The sequence below is a fragment of the Pipistrellus kuhlii genome, unplaced genomic scaffold (assembly GCF_014108245.1).
Source record: "Pipistrellus kuhlii isolate mPipKuh1 unplaced genomic scaffold, mPipKuh1.p scaffold_m20_p_12, whole genome shotgun sequence".
Classification (NCBI taxonomy): Eukaryota; Metazoa; Chordata; class Mammalia; order Chiroptera; family Vespertilionidae; genus Pipistrellus; species Pipistrellus kuhlii.
The window spans coordinates 5,889,354-5,900,917 of record NW_023425427.1 but is presented as its reverse complement, the minus strand read 5'-3'; the positions used below and the strand labels follow the sequence as shown (position 1 = coordinate 5,900,917).

At 38.4% G+C, this 11,564-nt stretch overlaps 1 protein-coding gene and 1 pseudogene across 1 annotated transcript; one reads left to right on the top strand and one right to left on the bottom strand.

Annotated features, from left to right (window-relative positions):
• The first annotated feature begins 3,435 nt into the window (after window positions 1-3,435).
• LOC118716142 lies at window positions 3,436-4,592 on the top strand (annotated as a pseudogene).
• A 1,938-nt stretch (window positions 4,593-6,530) lies between these two features.
• On the bottom strand, window positions 6,531-7,469 carry LOC118716140 (olfactory receptor 50-like). The gene has a single exon (XM_036432928.1). It carries the CDS (start codon window positions 7,467-7,469, stop codon window positions 6,531-6,533), a length of 939 nt encoding a protein of 312 aa, XP_036288821.1.
• Between the last annotated feature and the right edge of the window lie 4,095 nt (window positions 7,470-11,564).

Genomic DNA, 11,564 nt, shown 5'->3' with positions numbered 1-11,564 from the left:
AAGACAGTGAGTTCATGAATTTTAACCTGAATAACTCATACTTTTTGCCCACTTGTGGGCTAATGGTGGTCTGATATTAGGATAGTACAAAACCACCTAGACACCAATGTAATTTCTTCTGGAAAAACCATGAACTATCAGAATGATGATCATGTCAGATCAGGTTCAAATTTGAGGAGTCTAGGAATTCATAACAAAAATCTGAGATTAGTAAATAAGGGCAAGGATAGGGGCCTGTAGTCCTTTCCTAACCTTCACATGACTCGCAGCAAAGCATGTTCCTAATATATTTCTATACCCAGAAACATTTAATCAGTAACATTGTTTCTATACCATGCTTTATTTCCATGGATTGGGTCAAGATAAGACAATCAAGTGGACTGCACAGGATCTTCCAGATATCAGGATTTGGCAAGTTGGTGGAAACATTGCATATAACTTAAGAAGAATCGATGTCAACAATAATAAATCTAGAGAAATAGTTTATTACATAGCCCCCAGTCCTTCCTTTAAGAAAATTCATGCCCACTCCTCAACATTTTCAGTCTAGCATCACTCTTTCTAAATGAATCGTCATGGAATGTGGGGAAAAGTTTGTTTCTCTTCCAAATTTCCACCTTATCTCCACAGTTCTTACCAGATCACTCTTATTCAAGTTGACAAAACACCAGAAAATACTCCTCTCCCTCTGCCCCAGTCATATCTGGATTTGCCAAAGATTAAATTTTGTAAGTATCCACCTGTTCTTTACAGTTCTAGCCTAGGTTTTATGATAGTGATTCAAAACTGTTATTTTTCTTGTCAGATTCTAACACTTCCTATACTTTGCCAATACTATCATTTCTCTCTCTTTTTTCACGTCAATTATTTTAGACTTGCCCATGTGATCACTCACAAAATAATAGGGTAAGAAAACTGCATGACCTATCTATTAAAAAATAGAATGCACATATTATGTAAATATTTATTCAACCTAAAGATTCTTCTATTTGAGTGCTTAGAATCTCACTGGAGGACTCTCATCATTCATCTTGGGGGTTAACTACAGTTTACATTATCTACCAATTCTTCCAATTTTACTGAAATTATCTCTAAAATTCATTCTTTAGTCTATTACATTAAAAGTCCTGTTAATTTAATGTTGTTACCTGAGATGAATTGCCCATTCAGTTTCCCTAGTGATTCCCATGTTAATAGTAACCAGTTTACCTACCACAGTGAAAGGGCTAACTCTCTGACTGATAGACATTTTGGTTGTTTCTAATATACTTCTGTTTCCAACAATATTTCACTAAAATTTTTTCATATTCCATTTTCACATTTATTTGTATTTGAAGGATAAAACTTAGAAATGGAGTAGGAGGAATGTACATTCACAATTTTGATAGATTGTGTCCAACTGCAAGAGGCTAAGGTGGTGAGGAAACCTTATCTTATGTGTTCTTTAAGATGAGTCCTGAAAAATAACAGCATTTTTGTGAATATTATAAAAATGGTGATTCTAGTTAGGTGGAGAAGACAGGGGTATGGTGTTTGAGGAACAGAGAAAATTCAGGAGAATATCAGCATGGGAACATAATGAAGTTGGAGATTTGTCTGGGAACCAGATTATGTCAGGTCTTTTTTGCCATAATGGAAAGTTTGTATTCTATTCTCAGAGCAGCAGGACACTCATGAAAATCTTTAAAGAAAGTAATGAATGCAAACATTTAAATAGTATGTTGGCTTCTGGGCAGAGAACAGATTATAGCAAGGCAAGAGTGTTAGCAGAAATATTAGGATGATATAGCAGTAATTCAGGTACAAAAGTGATACCAGCTTATACTGGATTATGGCAGAAGATGAAGATCATTACAGAATTGGGATAAAATTGGAGGAAAAACCAATTAGACTTAATGGGGGATGAATGATAAGCAAGAGGAAGTATGTTTTTTCTATTCTATGAAAATTAGATGGATGATGAATTTGAGATAAATTAATGTACTTGGAGCTCTCTGTTATACTTCGGTGTGAGGTGCTGCAGGGACATGCTAGAGATCAGTAACTTACATTGGACACACACAAACACACAAACACATGCAATCACACTACTGGATAGTGAATTCCTCTCCTGATATGATATGGTCTTTTAGGTGATGAGCACTTACACTTTTAGCTTCAGCATGGGAAGGTTCCACTTTTTCTCTCTAAAAGACATGCAATACAGCGAAGCAGGTGGAGTCTCTCAGGGTTTCAAAGTACATCACAGCAGGGAGATGAATCCTTGGTTCAAACCCAAATAAGATAGAGATGCAGACACACACTTTTTTTTTTTTAACACTCTGAGCAATGGATGTGGGTTCTACCTTAACAGATTTAGTAGAAAACCCAGGTGGTAGTTGGTGATCAACTCTACCTGCCCGCCCTTCCCCTCCTGCCCCCATCTCCCGACTCCAAATTAGAGTGAAATTGGAATAATTGCTTTTTTGCCTTTGGTTCCCTTGAGGGGAAAACTGTTGATAGCAGGCACTTGGAGAATTCATCCTTGAAGGAACAATGATAATAACCACAAAGCAGCTACTGGGACAGAGTGATTCCAAAAGTTTTTTGTCTTCTCAGTTAACATTAGGGAAAATGCAATTCTGAGTTCATAAAAACTGAACTGGAAGTTGAGTGTGTTAGTGAATCTCTCTTGTTTCTAATCCAGTGCTATTTCAAGAATATCAGAAACACGCTAATACTCTGACTCTCTGAACAAAAGATTGAGGGGCATTATAACCCACCATCACAATGGGACCCTGGGGAATGGGGCACGGTTTCTATAAATTCTGGTCTCCTATATTCATATATAAATATCATATATACACGCAGAGTAAGACAAACAGAGGCAGAGATGTGTACACATAAAAATGAAACTAGAAATTTAATAAAATCATAAAGCATAAAAATCAGGTTATATCCTTTTGAGAGAAGACAGAGAAGCAGGATTTGAAGGACTTCATGGGTAGATACAAATGGTGCTTTTAAAAAATAAATAGTTATTAAAGGTAGTATAACATACATATAGAAAAATTGGCATGCATTAAGCGCTATTTGATGAGTTCCAAAGAAATACATTCCTGAAATCCTGTCTAATAAAGAGGAGACATACGATTTCACCCTCACACAGTTGCAAAGATGGTGGTGCCCACAGCCAATAAGGCGAATATGCTAATTGACAGTCCCGCCATCAAAGATGGCAGTGCCCACAACCACTAGATGGTGGTGCCCAATCTCATCAGCCCCCCTGGCACAGCAGGCGTGTCCCAAGGCCCCTGGAGTCCCCCGGGCCCCCCAGCCCCACAGCTGCCCAAGGCTGGCCCAAGCTGCAGGCAAACCTTGAATGGCAGCTGCCCAGTTACGCAGAGCTGTGCAAGGCTTGCTATGCTGGTAGTGGCAATGGCAGAGGCTTTTGCATCATCCCAATATCCGAGTGGGACATACTTTTGAAGGATGTGCAATGTTCAATCCTAAGTGAGAGAAAGACTGACAAGCAGGAAGCTTATGTACTCAGTGAAAGTAGCATGTTTGTCTCCAAGAGATGTTTCATTTTGAAGACATGTGCTACCACCCTCTTGCTGAAAGCACTGGTTCCCCTGTTGAAACTTGCTAGAGATTACAGTGGGTATGACTCATTCAAAGCTTCTTTTATTCTCCTAAGAATTTCAAAGCTCTTCACCAAGGGTGCTCACACCGGAATTTCTAGGAAAAAATAGATTTTCTTAATGCATTTTTCCCAAATGGTGCAGCATATTGTATGGAATGTATGAATTCTGACAGTTGGTACTTTGGATTTCCCAGAGAGAAGGGTAATCAGTCAGCCAGATCAAACCCTGGAAATTCTGATGAGTGAGCTTGACCCAGCAGTTATGGACCAGTTCTCCATGAAATATGTTGTTAATACAAAGGATGTCACTTGTGAGAGTGGAGTTTGTGAACTGATACCAGATTCTTTCATTGATGCCACAATGTTCAATCCTTGTGGGTATTTGATGAATGGCATGAAATTGAATGGAACTTATTGGACCATTCACATCACTCCAGAACCAGAATTGTCTTATGTTAGCTTTGAAACAAACTTAAGTCAGACCTCCTATGATGACCTAATCAGGAAAGTTATGGAAGTCTTCAAGCCAGTAAAATTTGTGACCACCTTGTTTTTAAACCAGATTTCTAAATGTTGCACAGTGCTTTCTTTGTCCTAGAACCGTGGTCGGCAAACTGTGGCTTGCAAGTCACATGCACTCTTTGGCCCCTTGAGTGTGGCTCTTCCACAAAATACCACATTCTGGGCGAGTCTATTTTGAAGAAGTGGCATTAGAAGAAGTTTAAGTTTAAAAAATTTGGCTCTCAAAAAGAAATTTCAATCGTTGTACTGTTGATATTTGGCTCTGTTGACTAATGTGTTTGCCAACCACTGCCCTAGACTATTGAAGGTTTTAAATGGCTTGATTATCAGAGTGCTATGCTCTATGATTACAGTTTTGTTTTTACCAGTTTTGCTAAGAAGCAGCAACAGCAGTAGAGTTGATTAAAAGAAAAATGAAGAAAAAAAACACAAAAAGAAAACACACTTAAAAGAAGGGGTGGCTGCTTTTCAGATAGTGATTCCAGGGCCCATGCTTTCGATAGCTATCCTATTGCAGTTAAAGAAAGCTCTGCATGTAATGATAGTGTAATCATTTTGAATTGTATGCATTGTTATGTGAAGAAGTTAGATATCTTGCATGAATGCTCTCTTCTGTTGCTTAGGTATCCTATGCTACTCTTATTGTGAAATTGAAGTTCATGTAGAAAAAAAACTTCTACTGTATGAAACTTTACAACACTGTGACAGTTATTCAGTTTGGTTTATGCACTGTGTAATATTTCTCCAGGTTTCATCCAAAATTCCCCATAGACAAGGCTTTTGTCCTTATCAGGTGTTGGCCTCAGCCTAACCATTGGGATAGTTCTATTAAATTGCTGCCAGCATCCTACACCCAGTTACCTTCAATTTCTAGAACATATTCTCAATGTTATTGTAAACAATTTCTACTTTATCCAGATTTTTTTTTCAATGGTAATTGAAGTTTTTTCTTGCACGAGTCAAGTCCTTTTAAGAATAGTGATTGCAGTTAACCATGTTGTGTACTACTATTTCAACATTAATGCTTCCTGAGTTGGTATTCCTTTAATTATTTCATTCCTCACCATGGTGTATCCCCTCTCAACCCCACGCCAATAAAGCAATACACTGTTAAAAAGAAAAGGAAAGTGAACATAAGAAAATGGGGAAATATTTGCATGTTTGGCTATCAGCTTTTTCCAGTGTTTTTATTTTTTATTTTTTATTTTTAATATATTTTTTATTGATTTTTTACAGAGAGGAAGGGAGAGAGATAGAGAGCTAGAAACGTCGATGAGAGAGAAACATCGACCAGCTGCCTCCTGCACACCCTATACCGGCGATGTGCCCGCAACCAAGGTACATGCCCTTGACCGGAATCGAACCCGGGACCTTTCAGTCCGCAGACCGACGCTCCACCACTGAGCCAAACCGGTTTCGGCAACAGTGTTTTCTTAACACTCTGAATAGGGCAGTTCTTTGTTGGGCAAGATGTCTTTTGCATTTCAAACCATTCGGCATTACTGGCCACTGACCACTAAATGCTGGTAGCAGATTCAATCATTGGACTAACCACAAATGCTCCCACAACTTCCTAAGCTCCAATGGAAATTAAAAAACCCAGACAAGTTCACTGACACTGTTTTAATTTATTTTGTTAGCTTAAAGTGTCAAGCTAAAAACAAAATGACAGGCTGAAACTGGTTTGGCTCAGTGGTGGAGCATCGGTTTGCGGACTGAAGGGTCCCGAGTTCGATTCTGGTCAAGGGCATGTACATTGTTTGCGGGCAAATTCCCGGTGGGGGGTGTGCAGGAGGTAGCTGGTTGATGTTTCTCTCTCATCGATGTTTCTGGCTCTCTATCTCTCTCCCTTCTTCTCTATAAAAAAATCAATAAAATATATTAAAAACAAAACAAAAACATAATGACAACCCAAATTTGGACAAGTGATAAGAAGCTAGTAGCAAAAATAAAACTGAATTTGTAAGTAATATAATTTGTAAAAAATAAATTCCAAATGTATTAAAAATTAAACACTCAAAGTCATGAAATTGCCAGAATAAGTATTTGTGTTGTCTATATAAAGTTTGGAGAATATAAAAAATAAAGCTGTAACTATATACATGTTTAAAAGATTTGTAGGATAAGAGATATCAATGAAAACTTAAAAAAGACATTTAGGAAAGGAGAGCTGTGCAGGTATGATTTTAATATACCTTTTGCATGATTCCAAAATGAACAAGAAAACTAAACAGAGAAGAAAAGTAAGTCCAAGCTGAAATAGAGACTAGATTGGTTGCCACTTCAAGATACTCCATGAAGCAGCTATTTGTAGAGAAAAGGATGCTCACATTGCATGTGCAGGATGAGCATATCGTATATCCAATGAATAGGGAGAAGCATATCATGAGGAACATGTTCCTCTATTGAGTATATTTCCCAGAGCCCCTTTCATATCTCGATTCCTCAGACTGTAGATGAAGGGATTTAGCATGGGAGTGACCAGGGTGTACAATACAGCCACAATGACATCCTTGTTGTTGGAGTTGTTGGATGAAGGAAAAAAGTATAGCCCAATGATTGCTCCATAGTACAGAGACACCACAGAGAGGTGGGACCCACATGTGGACAAGGCTTTGCAGATGCCCTCTGTGGAGGGGACTTTCAGGATGGTGGCCCCAATGCGGCCATAAGAAACCAGGATGCATATGAATGGCACAGTAATGACCACCACTCCCACAGTGAGGATAAGCAGCTCATTGACTGTGGTGTCTGAGCTGGACAGCTTAAGCAAGGTGGAGAGATCACAGAAGAAGTGCGAGAGAGTGTTGTCTCCACAGAAAGAAAGACGGGCCAGGAAGAGGGTGTGCAAAAGAGCACTAGCACAAGATAGGGCCCAGGACACAATTACTAGCAAAACACATAGGCTCTGACTCATTATGGTTGTATACTGCAGGGGATGACAAATGGCCACATACCTGTCATAGGCCATTGAGGTGAGAAGGAAGCTATCAAGATCTCCCCAAAATATGAAGAAATACACCTGAGAAATGCATCCAGCATAGGAGATGGATTGATCCCGAGTATACATATTCATGAGCATCTTTGGAGCTGTGACTGATGAAAAGGAGATGTCAGTGAAGGCCAAGTGGCTGAGGAAGAAGTACATGGGCGTGTGCAGGCGGGAGTCCAGCCTGATGAGCAGGATGATGAGCAGGTTGCCCAGCACCGTGGTCAGGTACATGCCCAGGAACAGGGTGAAGAACACGCCCTGCTGTTCTGGCCGGATGGGGAGCCCCAGGAGGAGGAACTCAGACACACTGCTCTGATTATTCCTCCTCATGGTCTTCTTCTGTTTTGCTGTAGATGCAAAAAAAATATATAGAGATGTGAAAGATTGTGCACCCTTAATGACTACAAATAATAGAAACAAGACAATTAGTGAGTACATGAATTTGAACCTGAATAACTCATGCATTTTGCCCACTAGTGGGCTAATGGTGGTCTGATATCAGGATAGTATATGTCCACCTAGAAACCAATGCAATCTCTTCTGGAAAAACCAGGAACCATCAGAATGATGATCATGTCAGGTTAGGTTCAAATTTGAGGATTCTAGGAATTCATGACAGAAATCTGAGATTAGTCAATGAGGGGAAAGGGTAGGTTAGTAACTAGTTATTAGAAACACTAAAGGGCCATGCCAGAGGTTCATTGTCCTTTCTTAACCTTCCTATGCTTCTCACACATGCTTTTGGCTTTTTCTTATATTTTCTATAATCAGATAATATTTCATTAATTCTTCTTATACCATGCTTTATATCCTTGGATTGGGTGAAGATTAGACAACACTGGATCTTTCAGAAATCAGAATTTGAGGAGTTGGTTGGAAACATCACATATTACATGATAAATCTAGAGAAATAGTTTATTACATAGCCCTCAGTCCTTCCTTTAAGAAAATCCCTGCCCACTCCTCAATATTTTCAGTCTATCATCACTCTTTTGAAATGAATCATCATGGAATGTGAAGAAAAAGTCTGTTTCTCTTCCAAATTCCCACCTTATCCCCACAGTTCTTAACAGATCACTCTTATTTAAGTTCTCAGAACACCAGGAAATTCCCCATTCATATCTTGGATCTGCCAAAGAATAAAGTTTGTAACTGTCCACCTTTTTTTTAATTTATTTTTTAATTTTTTTAATTTTTTTTATTTTACAGTTCCTAGCCTAAGTTTTATGCCATTGACTCATAAGTGATATTTTTCTTGTCAGATTCTAACACTTATACTTTGTCACTATTATCATTTCTCTCTACTTTTTTCAAGTCAATTAGTCTCAGACTTGTCCATATGAACGTTCACAAAATAATAGGGCAAGAAAAGAGCATGATCTATTTATTAAAAAATAGAATCCACATACTATGTAAATATTCAATCTAAAGATTCTTCTCTTTGAGAGCCAAGAAACTGTCTCACTGTAGGAATCATAATTCATTTTGTGGGTTAACTAAAGTTTACATTATCTACCAATTCTTCCAATTTGACTGAAATTATCTCTAAAATATATTCTGTAGTCTATTACATTAAAAGTCCTGTTAATTTAATGCTACCCAAGATGAATTGCACATTCAGTTTCCCTAGTCATTCTCATGTTAATAGTAATCAGTTTACCTACCACAAGGAAAAAGCTTACTATCTGTCTGGTGGACATTTTGGTCGTTTCTAATATTCTTCTGTTTCTAACAATATTTCACCAATAACGTTCTTCATATGCCATTATCACATTACCGTGTTTCCCCGAAAATAAGACATCCTCCGAAAATACAGGTTTCCTTCTGAGTGAAATATAAGGCATCCCCCCAAAATAAGGCCCCCCCTAGGCTAAACATGAGAGATTTGGTCCACTGATTCTGAAAGAAATGGAGTCACAAGAAATTCACCAGGAAATTCAGGAATTGGATTGTTATGATGATGTTCCAGAAGATGATGACATGATTGTCAATGAATAAATGAGTAAATTCTTGATACTGTAGGATTCACAGTTTGTCTGGTTTGTGTTGACAACTACGTACTACCATACCGTATACAAGTAATAAATTTCCTTTATTTTCATTTAATAGTAAATGTGTACTGTATTATTCTTCATGGAAAAATAAGACATCCCCTGAAAATAAGACCTAGCAGATCTTTGGGAGCAAAAATTAATATAAGACACTCTTATTTTCAGGGAAACAGGGTAGTACACATAGTGAGTGGCCAGATTATTACAATCTCTGAACACTTTTAAGTTAGAGCCACTCAGCATATTTATGTATAAGGGAAAGCTTGCAAATCCTGATATATCAAGGGACCAGGAGATAGTGCCCCCCAGCCTCTGTCTAGTAAGTCTTCTGCTTCTTTCTACCTATGCACAATGCAATTCTTATACATGTAAAACCTTGTTTTAAAATCCCAACTCTCTGGTCAGTCTATACTGATTGGCCAGATTATTAGGCGTTTAGAGATTATAATAATCTGGTCACTTTAGTGTACCGTATTTTCTGGCGTATAAGACGATCCCCTAATTTTACAGTTAAAACATAGGTTTAGGCCTAAATTCGCTGTAGAAGACTACCCCCCACTTCCGAGGCAACACCATTTCTTTTTTTAATTAAATTTTTAATGAATGACATTTTTCGAACATTCCGTAATATACCATATATTGTGTCTGATACAGCAGCTTTGTCTATACAGAATGTTCCTGTGCTGCAACTGTATGTACCACAGTGAGCCAATCACAACAAGCAAAGGTTCAAAGGTTATAATAGACCGCCTCTCTGACTCTGGCCAATCTGAGCAGGCTTTTTACTAGAATACAGTGTAGCTTTGGGTACAGAACATGTATAATTTGCATGCATAAAAAGCCTGCTTGGATTGGCTGAGTTAGAGAGGCGGTCTGAGCAGCCTTGCAGTGATTGGTGCGTAATTGAGTTGGAAAATTTGTTTAGCAGCATATCCAGATGATTTTCGGGATCGAGTTGGAAAATTCATTTAGTGGCATATCAAGACTTTTTCTGGATATACTTAGCGTATAAGACGACCCCTGATTTTCGGTTGACTTTTTTTCGTTTCAAAAGTTGTCTTATACGCCGGAAAATATGGTATAACTGAAGGATAAAACTTAGAAATGGAGTAGAAGGATATACATTCACAATTTTTATATATATTGTCCAAATACAAGAGGCTAAGGTGGGGAGGGGGGAAACCTTATCTTATGTATTCTTTAAGATGAGTTCTGAAAAATAACACATGTCATGTGGAGATTATAAAAATGGTCATTCTATTCAGGTGGAGAAGACGGGGGTATGTTGTTTGAGGAACAGAGAAAATTCAGGAGAATATCAGCATGGGAACATAATGAGGTTGGAGATTTGTCTGGGAACCAGATTATGTCAGGTCTTTTCTGCCATAATGGAAAGTTTGTATTCTATTCTCAGAGCAACAGGACACTCATGAAAATCTTTAAGGAAAGTAATGAATGCATATATTTAAATATTATGTTGGTACCTGGGCAGGGAACAGATTATAGCAAGGCAAGAGTGTTAGCAGAAATATTAGGATGATATTGCAGTAATTCCGGTACAAAAGTGATACCAGTTTATACTGGATTATGGCAGAAGATGAAGATCATTATAGAACTGGGATAAAATTGGAGGAAAAACCAATTAGACTTAATGGGGGATGAATGATAAGCAAGAGGAAGTATGTTTTTTCTATTCCATGAAAAATTAGATGGATGATGAATTTGAGATAAATTAATGTACTTGGAGCTCTCTGTTATACTTCGGTGTGAGGTGCTGCAGGGACATGCTAGAGATCAGTAACTTACATTGGACACACACAAACACACAAACACATGCAATCACAGTACTGAATAGTGAATTCCACTCCTGATCTGATATAACCTTTTAGGTGATGAGCACTTACACCTTTAGCTGCAGCATGGGAAGGTTCCACTTTTTCTCTCTAAAAGACATACAATACAGCGAAGCAGGTGGGGTCTCTGAAGCAGGTGGAATCTCTCAGAATTTCACAGTACATCACAGCAGGGAGATGAATCCTTGGTTCAAACCCAAATAAGATAGAGATGCAGACACACACTTGTTTAACACTCTGAGAAATGGGTGTGGGTTCTAACTTAATAGATTTAGTAGAAAACCCAGGTGGTGGTGGGTGGCCAACTCACGCCCTCTTCTCTCCCCCGCCTCCAAATTAGAGACAAAGTGGAATAATTGCTTTTTTGCCTTTGGTTCCCTTGAGGGGAAAAGTGTTGATAGCAGGCACTTGGAGAGTTCATCCTTGGAGGAACAATGATAATAACCAGGAAGCAGCTACTGGGAGAGGGTGATTCCAAAAGGTGTTTGTCTTCTCAGTTGACATTAGGGAAAATGCAATTC